Consider the following 20,087-nt stretch of genomic DNA (forward strand, 5'->3'; position numbering starts at 1 on the left):
AAGGTGAGCGCTCTCAGTCACTGCCCATGATAGCCTCTGCTGGGCTTATTGCTGAGACTGCACTCACAGCTGCTGATCTTTTGCCGACTTGTCTGTATCTTGACCAAGCTTATTTCCAGATTGATCTTTTGTTGCCGACCCCTGCTTTGTTCCTGACCACACTCTCTGATTGGATTACCCATTGCCAACTCTTCCTGTTCTTGGATATCCCTGACTGCTGCCTGGATCGACCCCTGCTTGTTAAAGGTTACTCTCATGAACTCTGCCTGGCTTGACTCTGGATTGAACTGATGACGCATCTGCTAAGTGCTAAACTGCTTACTACCAATCCTTTCCTGCCTGCTGTCACCTGCTATCATCTGGACTTTCTCTACCCCCAGGCCTCAGGTGACTATATATTGCATACTGTGCTTAACCCTTACTGCTTGTTTGGTAATACTATCTGCCAGTCTTTATGCTACATCTGCCTGCAGAATTGCATTAGGTAGGAGTTTGCACAGGTGTTATGGCTGGGCTAGAGGTCAGTCATATGGGCATACAGCCTGACCTATAGTCATTGACCAGACTAGCCTGACATCATCCTTACCAATCACAATATATACTGTAGATTTAAATTAGCTTAGATACCGTGATGTGAGGAATGTTCTGATAACTAAAGCCAGGGGTCAATATGAAATTTTCTTTTTCTCCTGAGATTTCTTCTTGGAGATCATTTGTCATCTTCTCTCAAAAATAGTTTTTAAGCACTTTGCAATTGAAAAAGTAGGTGACAATGACTTTAAAAAACTATTTTGAGTATTTTCTTGCTTGCTGGTGGTATAATAGGCATCTTTGAAAAGACGTGGACATATTACCTAGGAGAAAACTCAGGAGATAAAGTTAATTGCATATTGGCAGATACCCATACCTGCACAGTACAGCGCAGACAACGTGGCAGTGATTGACAGCGCCGCTCGCGCAGGCGCAGTATGAGGCTGACCCTGAGGTCGGCCTCAGTACCGGCGGGGATACCGGAAGTAGTACAGTTCCATGCACTGCCTGCTGCTATTTTCCCGAATGTTGACCAAACTTTGAAAAAAGGTCCCAGGTGGAAGACCACAGTGGCTGTTCACCACAGCGGCACCCCTAGCCATGGCTACACCCAGGACTATGAGCACTGAGTGGCTCGGGCGGGGCGGCAGAGTCCAGCAACTATATATACAGCTTGCTTGCCAGTTGCTGGTTATCTGCCATTGCAAACACTTACGTGAAAGCATTCAGACCATAGTCAGATCCTACAGTGTGTTTGAACCAGGAGGACCTGGGAATTCACACTGAGCCAGATTACTTTTGTTTATCATTGTATTATTAGTCAGACTAGTTCCAGGGTGTAGAGACCAAGGACCTCACACCCAAGACTAGGGAACTGTATTATCATTTGTGTTATTATCCAGACTAGTTCCAGGGTGTAGAGAGCAAGGACCTCACACAAATGATAACTGTGTTATCATTTGTGTTATGCTCCAGATTAGTTCCAGGGTGTCGAGACTACGGACCTCACACCCAGACTAGGGACTCTGTATTATTATTTGTGTTATACGTCAGACTAGTTCCAGGGTGTAGAGACCACGGACCTCACACCAAGACTAGGCATTGTTTGCTATCTGTTATACCTTGGGAGCTATCTCTCTCCCTAAGAGATAGTCTCCAGACCTGCTAGTGACATCCACCCTTCAGGTGTCACTCCCGCTCAGGTTCCTCCTACCTTCAGCCTGACTCCACCCCTTGGAGAATCTCAGGCTGTTGGAGGGTTCCTGTGTCCTCAAAAGCAGTATTCCAGGCTGCTTCTGATCACCTGCTCAGCAGGTGCATGTCTCAAAGTATTACTGTTACACCAAACACTCACATACCTTAGGTGTCCAGAGGTTAGCAATATATCTGATTATCGGTGATTCTGCAGATCATCAATAATCGGGTATATATCTGCATTCTTGGTGATACTGCAGATCACCAATAATCAGATTCTCTCTGCGTGCTGACACCAATCGTTACATACATATATTTAGATAGAGCTGTACATGAGTTCTGAAAGAGGGACACATGAGGAGGAAAGAAGGACAGAGGGACAGGGTTCCAAAGAGGGTCTGTCCCTCCAAAAGAGGGACAGTTAGAAGCTATGGATACCATTTATTGGCTTAGGGCCTATTTTCACTAGCCGTGAATCGCATCCCTTTATTATGTGGGCGAATTCAGATGGGGAATTGCAGCCTATTGAAATAAACAGGCTGCACTCACCATGAGCTTGCTGGGTACTTTGTACCACTCAATTTGTGATTCATATGTGGGCAAAAAAAAATGATGCAAGCCGCAGTTTTCTGCAGCTTGCATCTGAATCCCCATAGCAGTGCATGGCAGGGCAAAGGGAGACCCATGAGAATTGGCATCAGCATGTTTCATAAACAGACATGGCAGCCCAATGAAAATGTGCCCTGACAGATGCAAAGGGTAAGCTTTCACCCCTTTATATAGGTATTTCGTAATAAACCTGAGATAAACAAATAGAAAAAAAATGATACATACAGTACTTAACATCACTTTGCACATGTGCAGTATGTGCCTATTCGCAGAGATAACGGGGCATTTTTAGAGGATCTAGGCAGCGGAGGAGGACAGTGAGGGAGCCAGAAGGTGGCTGAGGAAGAAACAGGTATGTATTACTTTTTTCTATTTGTTCATCTCAGGTTCACTTTAACCTTTTGGGGACCACGTAATGTAAATCCTACGCCACATTTGTGGCAGTCTAAGCCTTATGCGGCGTAGGATACGCCGCCTGCCGTTTCCACTCCCGACGCGATCGTGCGCACCCGAGAGGGGAGATTAAGCTGTCAAATGACAGCTGACATCTACCCTCAGTGATCAGGAGTCATCGCCATTGGTTTCTGATCACGTGATCACTACAATCGTCGATGGATTGTAGTGATCACTATTACAGCAGCGGCGGTAGGAGGGGAAGAAGAGGATCCACTCACCTTCCTGACGTTCCCCCGGTGATCGGCACTCCCCCCGCCCGCTCGCTCCGCCGTAAGGGTCAGGTCCTGGCTTGATGACGTCATCAAGCCGTGTCCCAGAACTGCAATGCAAGCGAAGATGCCAGCCAGAACGGAGGGGGCTAGAGCTGCTCATCGCTGGAGCCTGGGAGGAGAGTAAAGGCTGCTGCTAATACGGGGGACATCGAGCTACACAGAAGACACCATGCCCACCTATCAATACTGGGGATCCGGCTACCTGACCCCCCCCCCTCCCAAATGCGCCCCCTTGCATGTAAAATTGCCTGGTCTTTAAGGGAGGGTTAGGCAGCCGGTCCCCAAAGGGTTAAACTCTATTGCCTAATATGAGTAAAATGCTAGAAGGCACTGCTTACATACATTTTCACATCAGAAGAAGGTTCATTGATTTTATTTTTGTTAATAATAATAAGTGCCATTAAGATAAGATTAATTAATTACAGCAAGCCATTAAAAGGATTCTTGCATGGAAAGCTAATCCCTATAGTGTTAATAGGGAAATATTGAAATTGAGAAATATTGCTTTATGAAAAATATATCCTTATTTTAAATGTGATTTCTGCAACACATTTTAAATGGTTGTTAAACAGCAACAATAGACTGGAAAAGCTGTGTGATGCAGGGAAAAAATATGGGTGTCATCCTGTAGTATGGAGGCAAGGAGGTGTGGTTTCAGCATAGATCAGGTTGCATCCCACCCTCCCCCCAGGTTGCATCCCACCCTCCCCTTCAATTTGTAGCCAGCAATGAATTTGCAAATTGACAGTAAGCACAAACTGCATTCATTTTCTAGGCTGGGATCTGTATTCTCAGTAGAGATAGCCCAGATATTTCCTCTTCCTGCATGAGTAATTGGCAACACCAAGCAGGAGGTTGTGTTATTTATTTTCCACACCTGATCTAATTAATAGCCTGATAGCAAGTTGACAGCCTGCCTTAGGATCATGGCGGAAAGGCTGGGTGTCTTCTGTGCTCACAATCTAAGTATGTGGTTTAAATTAATGTGTGGATGGAATATATCCTAGCAATTTGTAGAGCTGAACTGAAGGGATTACTTATCTGTCAACAGAGGTAGTATTTCACTTTGGCATGGAAGAGTGCTTTACCGGTAAGCTCTGGAATTCAACATCTCACATCCTATTTTACTAGGATTCAACAATACAGTATATATATCTCTGGAACTATTGCATGTTTTGTCATAGAGTTTAGCATGAAGTTAACCTCTAGTGAGATATTTTTCATGATATGACCAGCCTCTTCTCTTACGGCAATGGTCTGCATTTCTATGGAATTTAGTTTTACTACAACTGGCAATACTGAAAGGAATTTAATACAAAATTACATGGGCCTGGTTCTATAAATACAATTGTTATTCATCCCACTTACACTTCATATATTGGTACATGTTTTCTTGGCTTGAGGATGGGCATTAAAGAGACACTGAAGCGAGAATGATTCTCGCTTCAGAGCTCATAGTTGCCCCTGCTAAAATGCTGCTATCCCACTGCTAGACGGGGGTCCCTTCACCCCCAACCAGCCCCCCCCCCGCAAAATCAACGACCAAGTTGGTTGTAGATTTTGCTGCTCCTAGAGGCAGGGCTAACTTCTGCGCATCGCCGCCTCTCCCCCGCCCCTCTCAGTGAAGGAAGACTGAGAGGGGCGGGGGAGAGGCGGAGATACGCGCTGACAGACGTGTGTGGGGCAGGGCTGCGGCGGTTAGCCCTGCCTCAACCAGGAAGAGATCCCCGGCTGCTCGGAGGGGATTTGTGAGGTAAGGGACCCCCGTTTAGCGGCACTATGAGCTCTGAAGCGAGATTTATTCTCGCTTCAGAGTCTCTATAAACCCGAGACAGCACTAGGCCGGTGTCTGTCGCCAACTTTTTGGAACATATGATGCTTTGACCTCTGTGCCTACCCATTTTTCCCCTTTTATAGCCTATTGGATCTGGGAGAGTAAGCTGTTTGATGAACATTGACCATTTCTGATGCTTATCTAATTGCTATGGACAGTGGTGTACCTAGGGAATTTGACTCCCGGTGCTGATTATTTACAAACAACTTCCCCCAAACAACCAATTTTTTTGATGGGAGGGTTGACAGGTTGGGGTGCCAAGCATGTTGTTGCAAATTTTGGGGGATTTTTTGGGGAAAGAAGTCATTAGGATGTGGACAGAGCTACGTTTTATAAAACTCTGTATTCTACAGTGTTGCAAAAGCTGTCAGTCCTATATAAATACACAATAATAATTTGGTAGGACATTAGACTATGACTATGGTATGATTAGATTGTGAACTCCTCTGAGGACAGTTAGAAAAAGGGGACACACTAAAGAGGGGGATGCATAGGAGGAGGGGGGGCGGGTAAAGAGGTAGAGGCACAAGACAGAGCCTGGTGGGAGAGGCGAAATGGTATGAAGGACTGCAGTTTGTCAGGGACATGCTGTTAAAAGGAGCCACTGAAATCTGAAAAGAGGAAAGGGTCATGGGGGAAGACAACAGGGTGGGAGGGGGAGCTGGGAAAAGAGATAAGATTACCTGCAATCAAGCTAATCTAAATTGCCTGGAGCTTGCTTCTCTGCTCACTACAGACGTCCTGTATCACTGGCTTCTGCAACAGCAGACTGCCCTGCATTATTTCTAATTTACTCTGATTAGGATAAATAATCAATAGTCCAAGGTACTCTTTGTCTACGCATTATGGCCCTTAATACTGCAGCAGCCAGTGCACATGGCTTCTAATGACAGGCAACTTCTAAAGTACTAAACACACCCTGCCACCTCTCCTTGCTAATGTCCCAGCTGCAGCACAGCAATCATTCTCTCTACTCACCCTGCTGCTGCTCTGTACATTCACTCACTGCAGGCTGTGTGTAGAGAGCAAGGAAACACATTGCCCACGGGACAGGAAGGGGTGCTACATCTAGTGCAGGAAGTAGTACAGTTCCATGCACTGCCTGCTGCTATTTTCCCGAATGTTGACCAAACTTTGAAAAAAGGTTCCAGGTGGAAGACCACAGTGGCTGTTCACCACAGCGGCACCCCTAGCCATGGCTACACCTGGGACTATGAGCACATGAGCACCTGCAGGCCCATGGTAGGTTTGCCACTGGCTGTGGATCTCTCCTGGTCCTGTCACGATTTTACTGCTTTGTATGTGAAGATTTTGAATAAAGAAAGTCTGTTGTGGAGAAAAAAAGACTTTGTGTAGAGTGCCGGTCCTTGCACACGTTTGCATCTTTGTCCTGCCTGGTACTCTGGCGGACTGACCTTGCACCTCTGGTAAGCTGCAGGGGAGTGCGACCTACAGATCACACTACACTTCAGGACTGTGAACCCACTCTAAACACACTGAACACACTGGCCAATTTTTCTTGTCAACTTGAGTAAAAATGTATGGTGAAACTTGTTAATTTTCAATTTAGTTTTCAGCTAATTAAAGCGATCACATACCTTAAGGTTGACTGAACACCGTAGTTTTTTGTTAATCATGATATGATCATAACGTCAATAAGGTAGAAGTTTCCATTTGTATTCTCGATCAATATAATATTTTGATTAATTCACAAGAAATAAACATTCCAAAATGCTTCGTTATTTGAAATCTAATGTCAATCATCTTAATTGAAAAGCCAACAGATTTGAATGGATACTTGACTAAAAGATGTAATTAACTGAAATATTGATCACACACATGGATATTTTGTGTGGTCTTCACATGATTAAACTATTGGAACTTCCATCAGTAGAAATATCAACCAAAATGTGTAACTCTAATCAACAGACTGAATTGAATTTGCAACTCGAATGACTAGCACATTCCCATGTAAAGCCTAGTACATACATCCAATTTTGATTTGCTAATCTTACCACTGTCATGTAGTATGAGAGCTTACCTGCACCATCTGTTTCACAGTATTTAAAATCTGTTGGCCCCTAATACTACATGAAAGTGGTAAAGTTGGCCAATCATTGGTCAATGAAAAGTGGGTGCATGTACCAGGCTTAAGGCACACCTGAACTAGCCCCCAAAAATTGATATTTACTGTACTTACCTGGGCCTCTACCAGCAACCCATCCCCCCCCCCCCCCCCGTGTGTTCGGTTCCTCTGCATCCTCTGGGACTCCTCAGTTCTCCTACTGTCAATTCTAAATCTTGGATTATATCTTAAACTGGAGCACCAGTTATGACTACTGCACATGCACAGTCCCATTCGCGGATGTCCACAATTGTGCAATCGTGCACGAACAGGACCACACAAGCACTGTAGGCATGACTGCTGTTCTAGTCACATATTATATATTTCAGAACTGACAGCAAGAGAACGTAGGGGACCCAGAGGACACTAAGGTACCTGACACACTACAGGGGGCTGGAAGAAGCTCCAGGTAAGTAAAAATTCATTTTTGTGCTAATTCAGGTGTGCTTTAAGGTACATATTAACTGTATAATATTTTCCTCACATGTGATCATTCAATCAGATTTGTATGATCGAATTGTACAGTATGTGGAGAAAATCAGTGTGAAATGATTCTACCTTCGATTGGAATAAAGAAATTCGTCAATCTGAATGTTGGATTTTAAAATCGTATCTTAAAGTGGAATGAAACCCAGCATTTCTTCTTTGCTCTAAAAAATTATTTATAGTATATTATATACAACCAGCATTTTTTTTCTTACTAGAACAGCATTCAAAGGGTTACATGCAGGATTTTAAAGTTCAGTGCAGAGAAATCTGGACGCATCCAAAGTGCAGATAATTTTATCTTGTGTTTACTTAATTGTATCAAGTGAGGAATGTGATAAATTATCTCACTGTGCAGAAGCTCCTGGACACAGACAGACATTCAAAGCATTTCTGCCTTCAATACATGATGAAAAAAACAAGTTATGAATCAAATGCAAAGTCAGCTCTCAAAGCAAAAAATGGTACTTTTGGGAACTTGTAATTTCTAAATGAATAATAGTACTTATGCACAAATGCAAATATGATAACCATATGGCATATAAAAAGTAGGAAAACATGTTTTTATTGAATATTATGTCAGGGTTTTATACCGCTTTAGGAGAGAAAGTGCTCTATTGATCTGTTTATGGGAACAATCAATAATTATGGCGCCAAGGAGGTAGCCACGGCCACAGGGCTCCGGCTCTCATCTCTGTTTTTCTGCCTTTCCCCGGGACCAACGTCTAGAAACAGCCTGGGTGATCCCCCTCCAGTTCCGCCACTCCATCGGGAGGATGAAAAGCTCTCCCCCAGCCACAGCTACAGTGCCCGACCACCCACGCTGAGGTCCGGCTCACCACGTGGTCAGCACCAGCTGATCGCCCTCGTGGTCGCCGGCCCCAGCTGCTGCCTGCAGATGCCGCTCATCTCACCACCACCATCAGCTGCCTGCTGCACATGGGCATCGTACAGACCTGGACAGGCGGCCAAAGGCTGAGCTCGCCTGACCCCCGGCATCCATGCTGCTCCTCTGCTCCACATGCTGCCGCTGCCGGAAAGACCTAGGGACGCTGTGATGCAGATGCCTAGCAGCCACGCTACGACCAAAGACCAGTCCAGAGGAGGCTTGTGCGCCGCTGGGGTCTGTCTGCAGCTTTAAAGATCATCCCGGCTCCTGCTACCCTGCAGATGGACCACGTGGGCAGCTACACCGCCGCTGCCAGGGGAACCGGAGGACGCCGCATTTAAAGGCACAGAGTCCGCTCCACCACAGTAAGTCAGATGCTGCCACAGCTGCCTGCACGCTCCCCCAGTTAAAATCCTGGTGACTTCTGCCTGGAACTTCGATCTTCCCCAGGGCTCCACCAAGCAGCACTCCACCGAGCTACAGATCCAGCACAGGACTAGCCCTAGCCATAGGTCCAACCCAGCCCTGCATGGGAGTTATGGAAACTGCATCGCAGAAGCCATGCATCGACCTCAGCCACTTTATGTACCAAGCTCTGCAGCAGAAAATGCCAGCCAATGAGACAAAAAACGAACACCAACCGACCAGGTTGCGCCGCAATCCTAGGGGAACTCTTTATCACTGTCCTTTTCACTTTCTCTCTTTCTCTTTCCTCTCCTCTCTCTGTCTCTCTCCTTGGGTTAGACTGGGGGGCATCTGATTCAAAGTATCGCTGCAAAGCGTTTTGAGTGCCTTGGACGGCAGCGGATTACCCCCCTGGTCCTTTCCCCGGGGTTCCTGTTTTATGTATGCGTCTCTCTATGCTTTATTTCTATGCCTGTGATTCACTGTTCCTACTGTATGTATCTACTGTATATGCCTGTATGTATCTACTGTATATGCCTGTATATGCTGTATGTATCTACTACTGTATGTACCACCACCGGCCCTGTTGTGCCAAAACCAATTCCGGGTACAACTCACATTGTACTTGGCGAAATAAATTCTGATTCTGATTATCTTCTGATTACTTATGATCCCATGAATCTGATTGAATTTTCGCATCTGAAGAAAATATTGTACCGTTAATGGGCACCTTTACTGCTGGGAAATCTTCATGCAACTTGCTCCAGTATTTGCTGTTCAGACAGGTATGCATGAAACATGAAATTACGCTCAGCTTGAGCTCCTCCAAAATTGAAACTGAAAGGACAACTGAATTGAGAGGGGTATGGAAGCTGCCATATTTATTTACTTTTAAACTATGCAGATTCCTGGCTGTCCTGCTGATTGTCTACCTCTAAGGACCCAGTTCACACTTGCGTTGAAGTGGCAAACAGATCTGTGAAAAAGGATCTGATCACCACCTGATCAGATCTGTTTTTTTACCCCCACCCCCAAAGTTAATGTTGCCACTTAGAATCTTCCGTTTCTTCACTTGTGTGAAGAAATGTTCAGTTTTCTCATTGCCCCCAATGCAGTGTTTCAGCTTGTTTGCATAATGATAACAACTGGAGTTTCTCAACTCTTCCTGTACTGGAAACAATTACACTGATGTATCTGATCTTAAGGGGCCATTACACTCAGCCGATTTTCTGGCCGACCGATCGATCCCGATCGATCGATCGATTGATCGTTTGCAAGTCGGTTGGCCAATCGACCGATCGATGGCCGATTTCGATCGATTTCGATGGATTTCCATCGAACTGGCATGGTGGAAAATTTAGGTCGATCTGATGAGATTGCTTATCAGTTTGCATTGGCCTTATTGGAAATCTGATGGCAAAAAAATGCCATCAGATCGAATTTCAATAGATTTCAAACTGAAATCTATTGGAATTCTATCCTGGTAAAAAATGTTCTAAAAACGCATCAGATAGATCATCAGATGCATTTCTTATCTGTCTGCTGCCAATCTGACGAGTGTATGGGCACCTTTAATGTTTTATTTCTTAGCTGTGCTACACATACAAATCATAATATCATCATTTTTTTTCGCTTCAGTGTCTCTTTAGGCTGGTTTCACAGTGGGACGTTACAGGCGCACGTTAGAGCAGCCTGTAACGCCCCCCACCGCACAGCAATGAAAAATCAATGGGCCGTTCACAGTGCCCACGTTGCGTTACATAGTAACGCTGCGTCATTACACAACGTACTGCATGCAGTACTTAGTAAACGGCAGAGCCGCGTTAGACTGCTTGGACATGCGCAGTAATGTTGGGGAGGAGCAGAGAGCGGCCAAGCACATGGCTAATTAATATTCACTGCACTCAGTGACGTGCAGTGTTTACTTCCTGGAGCGGCCGCTCTGTGCGGCGATTGGCCGGGCGGGACCACGTGATGCCGCATGCGTCCAAGAGTGTGCATCACGGCATCACGGACGCCAGAGTGAGCTGCACAACGCGGCTCACTCTGACGTCCACCATAGAGAGCACCAGGCATTGCGTTAGGGGCACGTTATGCGACCATAACGTCCCCTAAAACGCAACGTCCTGGTGTGAAACCAGCCTTAAGGGCTGTGCTTGGTGGACTTTTTTTTTTTTAAACACTTTTTCATGCGACCTTTTTACCCCATGATTCTCGCATGAATAATGGCTGTTTCCGCATCTTTTTTCCCGCATTCGGAAAACATGCGGAAAATATTAGTGAATGTGGAAAAAATGCGGAGTTTACTGCTGGCGGAAATATAGCGGTAAAATTTTGCGGTGTTTTTGCCTGTTAGTGAATAGAGCCCAATGTGTACCAGGCCTAATACCTTTAGCCAAAGACCCTTAACAAGTGTGCAGATCAGGTGCTCTGACTCAAGTCTATCTGGATTTTCTGCATGCTTGTTTCAGGTGTGTGATTTAGGCACTACTGATGCCAAAGAGATCAGCAGGACTGCCAGGCAACTGGTAAGGAAATAAATATGGCAGCCACCATATGCTTCTCATGTCAGTTTAGATCATCAGATCAGATTCAATAAATTATTAAAATGCAGTGTGCTGAGAGCAGGTGTACAGTGCAGAAGCAGCAGACAAGAAGCTCTAGGTTTGTTATGATTCTGGAAGGGAGGATCTGGGCAGCAGGGATGGGTGGAGTATTGTGCATGACAGCATTGGAGGAGGAGTGTCTGCCGGGGAAGCCAGGTCATTCTTTCTGCTGTCATCAGTGTGGATGCGATATCACCCTGCCTGGAGGGACGGATCAGACACACACATACACTGGGTAGTTGAGATAAGCCGACATACACCTCGCACGGCTGATATTTTGAGGCAGTCAGGCACACATCGCTGATACATTGAGTGACTGACTCGCACTGGCGCTGGGGGAATATTTATACCACTGTGCACATATTGCTGCCAGATCTGCTCTGCTGGAGTCCGTACAGCCTGCATGCATTGATCAGCACTGAGGTAGACATACACAGCACAGCACCCAGGAGGTGCAGACACACACACACACACACACACACACACACACTCATCTCCTGATACTGGGCTATAGGCCTGGCACCACTGCCTACACCTGGCGCCCTCCCGGGCTCTCAGTCCAGATCTCCCCCGCACACAGCTCGGGGATCTGCCTCCATGTACCCGCACCATGTCTGGCAAGCACTACAAGGGACCTGAGGTCAGCTGCTGCATCAAGTACTTCATATTTGCTTTCAATGTCATCTTTTGGGTAAGTGGCTTTACTTCTGTGGCATGATTACACTCTATTGATTATAAGCTTGTGTATTTTAGTTTGCTGTGGAAAACATCATCATTATAAAGCTCAACCCTCTGACGTTTTTGTAACCCATTTGTGGTTCATTTTTAAACACTTAAGATTATTGGCACAACTAGAGATATGGATTTGACTGCTTAGATTTGTTGTTCTACAATTCCAAGCATTAATTGGGTCAGAAACGGATCTCTGCACAGCGCTAATCAGATTTGGAAAGCGAATGACTAATTAGCATACAGCAGTATGATTAATTAAACTGTCAGTTATTAAACCATTCGCTTTCCAAATTGGGTTAGCCCTCTGGTTCTGACCGTGCTGGAACTAGTATGGTTGAGGTGACCCAATGAAAGTCTGTAGAAAGCAGTTCTCCAATCACAGCAACTTCTACAACCTGAAGCCTTTTAATTGGCCGAATAGTGGGGGCGTATTATTACTACAACCTGTCTGAAACCTAGAGCTAAATGTCGTTAGCGGAATTTTCCTGTGGATTTTCTCGCTGGGTCACCTTAACCATGCTTACGGCAAGTTCCATACACATACTGGACTAAACTCAGCAGTCTCTGCTATGAATCTAATGTGTACGATGGCCCCAACATCCGGCGATCATCTCACCAGAACGCTGCCTGACTGCATTGTTTTCACCCGCGCTCCACCACCTCAGTCAGGTGCTGCACATTGCCCATCTGCCATAGTTACAGAACACGTTGCTAGCCTGCAGGCTCTACAGCCTCGTCCACAAAATGTTGTCCAAGGTATCGTGCCTTATCCCTGCTGGATGACATTAGTCTCGAGTGTGTAGGAGGCTTTATTCCTAGTTGATATATTTTGAATTTAATTATCGTCTCTAATTCTAACACATCCGAATACTTCATAAAATGTAAAGGTGCCCATACATCTTGCAATGATAGGCAGATTCGATCAAGAGACAAATCTCTCTCAGATCAATTAAAGCATGAAATCTCTCAGGAATCAGCTGAGCCCACCTCCTTGCCGCTGCCCCCTAGTGTATAAATGTGTCCCCTGTGTGTGCATTTATACATTACCTATCCTGTGTCACCCACTGCGCAGTGCCTATCTGTCTCTCTGAATCCCCCGCTCCTTCATTAGCGCTATACACGCCACCTGCATATAGCATGTTGTGCTGGGTATTCGTCACTCATCCCGATATTGCTCGCTGTGACTGCCCTGCACCTGATCGAACACCGGGTACCATGGAGCATGTATGATCGATACATGCAACCAATTTCAGCCCAAAATTGGTGGCATTGTTAATTGGGCATGCTCTTAGAGGCCCCAAATTTTCATCCGTTTTGATAATTATCGAATCGGATGGTCGATCGGCCGCCACGTCAAGAGACGTATAAGCTTGGCCATACACAGTTATTTTTGGTAGTGATAAAATCGCTAAGAGATCTGAAGGTAATCCAAATCTTACAATGAAGCTACCCACACACTGAAAGATTGCTAAACTGATCTATCCCTCTCTGATCAGAATCTGATAAGAGAGGAATCGATTCCTACGACACACTGCATATGCACATTTCAGCAGGAAGTCTATAAAAAAATTGATTGAACTGGAGCGTTACACTGCTTGATGCGCTGCTCAGCTATGGACCGTATAAATATCACCTCTCCTGCCCCATCCCCAATCGACAGATATTTTCCATCCTGATATTATCCGTCCCATAAATTCTGATCAATCTGAACTTAAAAATCGTTAAATGTGCGGCTAACTTCAGTTCCAATTGATTCAGTTAGAAAGTCGGTTTGGCAGCTTGGCATTCTGCAAAAGAGTGTTTTGTTTGAAGAAAAAAAACATTGTAAACGCCTTATAAATAACCGGTAGAGTTGAGTAATTTGATGGAATTATTCTGGCATATAAAATTACTTTTTAACCCTTGAAAATCTTCTGAAAAGTTGGGGTTCGTCTTATACGCCGGATGTCATTGATGAAGGGTGATATGCCTATACCTATCCTGTTACCGTCTCTCAGATCTCGCTGCTGAGGACTGTAGTGAAGCGGCGCAGGCACAAATGTGCGAGATCTGAGAGGCAGAGAAGGCGGTAAATACTAAATAGGTTAAAAGGGTGGGCCAGACAGGTGAAAGAGATGTTTTATGGGCACAGCGCAACCTATTCTTCCATACTGCTCTGATAAACTAAGACAGGGAGAGTTGACCAATCCAACCAGTCAATCCCCTGTATAGTGTTATGTACTGGGCACCACATACAGAACAGCACCAGTATCTGTTCATACATAGCACCAGTATATGATTTTTTAAAAATTTTTATTTGGTGTGCGTTGGAAGAGGGGGTAGTCTTATACAGTGAGTATATACCAAACTCAATATTTTAACTGGAAAAGTTGGGGAGTCGTTTTATAGACCCTTATACGTCTTATACGCCAGAATATATGGTACATATATTTCGGTCTACTGGAAATGGAATTAGCAGGGCTGAACCAGAACTTTGTATAGGAGTTAGGGCTGGCTCACACCAAGAGCGCTCTTGAGCACTTTTAAAAATTTCTAGCGTTTTGAAAAATGCTTGGCTAATGTTTTGTGCATCTGGTCCTGCAGCATTTCGGAGGTGATTACCCCTCAATGTAAAGTATGGGAAAACTTTTTAAAATTGCTGAACAGAGCGATTTTTCAAAGTGTTTTCGCCAAAAGCTGTTCACTTCCAGGTCAAAGTGTATGTCCTGTTTTGCCACAAGAACTACAAAATCGCTAAATGCAAACACTCCAAAATTGCTAGGCATAAATAGATAATTGCGAGGCACATGCCAGGAATCAACTCTGCAAATTGCTACAAAAAGCGATTACGCTTAGTAATTTATTTATTTTTTTGGGTGGGAACTAGCCCTCAATCAGATACAAAAGCTGCTTATGTATTTACCAGTCACTTGGTTACTTGGTACAGCGCTATGCTACAACAGAGCGGTTAGCATACCTGATTTGCTATACAGTACCTGCTTGGTGGGGTCCACTTCAGGTGCTCACATTATCTGCAGGTCAGAAGCTTGCCATGTCCTCAGATGTGGCAAGTCATCATGCAGGTCAGCAATGTCCGTTGATATATCACAACATTTCCATGTCTGGCACAAAACTATTATGTAAATGATCCAATAAGAAAGCATTGGTCTGTTTAACATGTCCGCTGCACCGCTACCGCCTGCTCTGGAACATGGGCCAGGAGACCAAGTGTGACCTCACCCCGAGGCCTGTTTTCCACTAGCAATAGGTCTGTCCTGTCGCATTTTTCGTGTGCTTGAGCTTCCATAAAAGTATAGGAGCAAAGGCAAAATCGCATAGCTCGATTTCTTTTCTTTTTTGTGATTCAACAATTTAAACATTTTTTTTTCTACTTTTGTTGCGAATCACTGAAGGCGATTGCAGCATGACCGGACCCCCGGAACATATTGGGACTTGTCGGATATGTTTCGTGGCCGCGCGCCTCCTTGTACAAGTGTGGCCGTACGCTGCCTGCAGTGCACAGTATGGCCACGCTTGTGCATGAAGGGAAGTGAGGTCACAATCATAAAGGAGCTTCCGGGCAGCAGTGGTGATCTACAGGAGGATATGGGAAGCCTTTGGAGGATCCTTCTACTAAGATACGGTAATTACAGCAAAGTACCCATTATCCGTAACTCGGGCAACCGAAAGTCTCAACTAACCGGCATGCCAGAGGGGATAAGGGGGACTGTGTTTTGGGGGATTTGCAGGACATTAAATACTTACTGAGCCTCCAGCACTGTCTGCTAACCTTCCTGTAGCTCCTAGCTGCTTTCTGGCTGCCCGTGCATGGCTTACGATGTGTCACATGACCTGATGGGGTCAAGTGACACTGGGAGCTGCACACAGAGGATGCCGGAAAGCTGCCAGGAGCTACAGGAAGGTTGGAAGACGGTTGTAAAGGATAACTGTAACAAGAGGGATATGGTGGCTGCCATATTTATTTCCTTTTAAGCAATACCAGTTACCTATAATAATAAAAAACAAAACCTGTATGTGCGCTCCTCAAATTTAACCTATTTGTGAATTGTTATAACATACACTGGATCACACCTGAAAAAAGTGTGTGTATCACTCTCTAAGCAGTATGAAAAGGTAAACAGGGCGCTCTACAGTCAGCAGTTCAAATTATTCTCAAACATTACATAAAACACTCATATAAAAAGGGTGAATATGAATAGAAAAGGCTCTCTAATAATGTCCCTAATTTTAGAATCAGATATAAGTCCACAGGATTCTTCTGCTGGGTCAGCCAGACTATTTGGTGAGAGGCTTTGTTGATTATCTGGTGGTGGAGCACAGGGTGCTTATGTCAGTTACTGGGAGCACTGGTGCAATGAAGTGGATTTAAACCATACAGTATCACACTATTGGAGTTTTTTGTCTCTTATGTTTGCACGGCTTACTGAGAAGGAACAAGCTGGGGCATCGAGAGAATATTGGCTTATCCAAAAACGTGTTTGGCTGATCCTGAGAAGGGCAGCTGTGGAATCTGGTGAGCGTATATTGTTTCTATAATACTCTGGAACTGCTGGAGGTCACCTATGCACTAAATAAGTTTGGAGGAAGAATCCTGTGGACTTATATCTGATTCTAAAATCAGGGACATTATTAGAGAGCCTTTTCTATTCATATTCACCCTTTTTATATGAGTCTTTTAATACCAGTTACCTGGCATCCTGCTGATCCTCTGCCTCTAATACTTTTTGCCACAGCCCCTGAACAAGCATGCAGCAGATCAGGTGTTTCTGACATTGTCAGATCTGACAAGATTAGTTGTATGCTTGTTTCTGGCTTTATTCAGACACTGCTGCACCCAAATAGATCAGCAGGGCTGCCAGGCAACTGGTATTGTTTGAAAGAAAATAAATATGGCAGCCTCCATATCGCTCTTGCTTCAGTTGTCCTTCAAGTATTTAATGCTGCTGGGGGGGTTTAAGAGGTTTTGTACTTTTTTTCCCGGTTTGCTCAAGCAACCGGCAAGCACATGTATTCGACATCAGGTGATCCCCGCCGGTATCGGATACTGTTGTATCTAATTTGGGTATTTAGGTTCGTCTCAAGTTCTATTTAATAAAGAGCTCCCCCGCTTGTTGTAAATGGAATTTGATATTTGTAAACACTAGCTGCAGGTTGCAGTACAGCTGCTCAGTTACTTGACCTCAAACAGGTCAACTAGCCCAATGCCATACACAACTGATATAACGTGATGACTTTGCCCAGTGTGCAGCATGGTACTTTATGCTGGGAATACACCATACAATGTTCTGTTAAGGTCAGGGCCGGATTTGTACTTTTCACCGCCCAAGGCCAACTATACCGTCTGTTTGGTTGTTATCTCTGTGTGCCCCAATGAGAATTCTACTTACTTTCCATCATTAGGTGTCAGTTGTCACAGATGACTATTTTAGTAATATGCGTATAGATTATGAGTTATGTTTTCCTTAAGAACTTTTATGTTATGTTTGTTATTTCATTAATGATGGAACCATTGTGTCACCATGAGAGCTAGGCTGATGTGTACCTGCAGGATAGAGCTTACAGGTCTTGCAGGGACGACACAAGTACAGGACAGGGAGTTTGAAGGTTAAATCTGTTCTTGTAGATATGGATGGCTGCATAGAATAGCTTTACTGCCCCTCACTGAGCCGCCCCTACATTTCTGGTGCCCTAGGCCATGGCCTATGTGGCCTTGCCAGAAATCCGGCCCTGGTTAAGGTGGCCATACACTCGTTAGATTAGCAGCAGATAGATCATCAGATAGATTTCTGATCTATCTGATGTGTTTAGAAACATTTTTTTACTAGGAACAGATTTACAATAGATTTCAGTTTAAAATCTATTGAAAATCAATCTGATGGCATTTTTTTGCTATCAGATTTCCATTAGGGCCAAAGCAAAATGATAAGCAATCTCAACAGATCGACCTAGATTTTCCAGCCTGCCAGATCGATTGAAATCAATCGAAATCGGCCGCAAATCTGTCGATTGGCCAAAAATCGGCTGAGTGTATGGGCCCCTTTAGATTTACCTGCCAGATAGATACATTTCCAACATGTGGAACTTTATCTATCTTACCATCTATCTGCCGGGCAATTAGGCATTCTACTCAGCAGGAGATAAACAGAAGACAATGCACCAGAGATGATGACCATTCTCTACAAAAAATAATCGAATTATGCATTCTAACAGAAAATCTAACAGAAAATTGTATGGTGAATTCCCAGCATTAGATCACTTGGTCAGAAACTGCTGATATAGCGCCCAACTTGTCCTCTTTTCGGAGGGACAGTCACTCTTTGGGAACCAATTCCCTCTGTCACTCTTTCTTCCTCATTTGTGCCTCTTTCAAGACTCAGGGCCCTTTTCCACTAGCGCGTTTGCGCTAGCTGAATCGCAAAACCGCAAACCGCTAGCGATTTTACAATCGCTACGGTTTGCTTTTTAACATAGGAATCGCGGTAGGTCATTTCCACTACCGCGATTCGTTTTTTACTTGATCGCGATCGCGCCGCGGAGCGACTTTTGCCGCGATTTTGCTATGCAGTGCATAGCATAGCAAAATCGCGGCCGCAAACGTCGGGAAAACGGCGGAATTGCGATTCAGCAATCGCTAGCGTTCAGCGCGAACGCTAGCGACTTCTAGTGGAAAAGGGCCCTTATGCAGATTTCTGTAAATATATGTATTTTTTTCTCCTGCCAGAGGGAGAAATAGACAGTATTTTTCTCTTAAAATGTGTTTAACTGACTCTAAACTTTATTCCCATCAATTAAATTGATATATTTCTTGTTTTCAAATGGTAAAATGAAGAAAAACTAATGATAGAGAGAACCAGTGTGGTCTGGATGATTAACCACTTCCGTGTTTCGGGTGGTTTTGCTGATCTTCAGCCCGCAGCACAGATCAGATAGCAGCCAGGGCGATCAGGCTTCCCCCCCTTTTTTCCCCACTAGGGGGATGTCCTGCTGGGGGGGTCTGATCGCCGCTGGCTGTTTGCGCTTGCGGGGGGGCTCTTCAAAGTCCCCCTCCGCAGCGCTTTCTGGCCTCCTTCCCTCCCTCTCCCTCCCCCTGTGAGCGGCGCAGGACGGATTTCCGTCCTGCGCAGCCTCAGATAGGCTTCAGCCTATCAGATGCCGGTAATCCCCAGCCTATCAGATGCCGGTAATCCCCGGCCAAACAGCAGCGCCGTATGTATGTAAACAGCGGGGAAGATCTTCCCCGCGTGTTTACATTTACCTTGCGAGCTGCGATCGGAGGCTCGCAGGGTGTTCACGGAGACACCCTCCGTGAACTGACATGGAACCCATGGAAACCACTTCAGGATTCAGGGGGGTACTTATGCGTACGCAGAATCCTGAAGTGATTAAACTACAGCTTTAGCTTCTGAATTCTTAGTGATATGCATGATGAGGGTGTGGTGGGGGAATGGTTAGGATGTGGCAGGGGCATCTCCCTTATCTCATGTTTAGAAGATATGCTTGTATGACAGTTTTGTATGTGCTGAAAGTTCTAGGTTTTCTGGCTTTTCAATTTCCCTTTTAAACTAATTGTTCCAGAGAAATTCAGTCACATGACCCAGATAACTGTGCACCAAGCATAGAATTATCTGCACAGAGATATCTCCTGACCCACTCACTTCCTCACTCTGCTCCATCCTGTAGGCGGTCAGCTCTGGGTTCAGTTTTGAGTCAGTGAGATGCTAATAATTCTGAGTTGATGCAAGTTGCATGCTAATTTTATGCAAATCTATGCAACTCAGGGGTTGGGCAAGTCAGATACAACAGTTGTAGTATTTGATTGGTGCATTTACTAGTGTTAACCCCCTTGGCGGTATGAAAAATACCGCCAGGGGGAAGCGCAGCAGTTTTTTTTTTTAATTTTTTTTTTTTATCATGTAGCGAGCCGAGGGCTCGCTACATGATAGCCGCT

At 44.9% G+C, this 20,087-nt stretch overlaps 1 protein-coding gene across 1 annotated transcript in view; it reads left to right on the top strand.

Annotated features, from left to right (window-relative positions):
• The first annotated feature begins 11,547 nt into the window (after positions 1-11,547).
• The window catches only part of TSPAN5 (tetraspanin 5), a 213,091-nt gene continuing 204,551 nt past the window's right edge, over positions 11,548-20,087 (top strand). Inside the window, exon 1 of the mRNA XM_068232169.1 lies at positions 11,548-12,098. Coding sequence (XP_068088270.1) covers positions 12,018-12,098 — 81 coding nt within the window. The 5' untranslated portion in view covers positions 11,548-12,017. The remainder of the gene's footprint in view (positions 12,099-20,087) is intronic.

Source organism: Hyperolius riggenbachi, chromosome 1, assembly GCF_040937935.1.
Source record: "Hyperolius riggenbachi isolate aHypRig1 chromosome 1, aHypRig1.pri, whole genome shotgun sequence".
NCBI lineage: Eukaryota > Metazoa > Chordata > Amphibia > Anura > Hyperoliidae > Hyperolius > Hyperolius riggenbachi.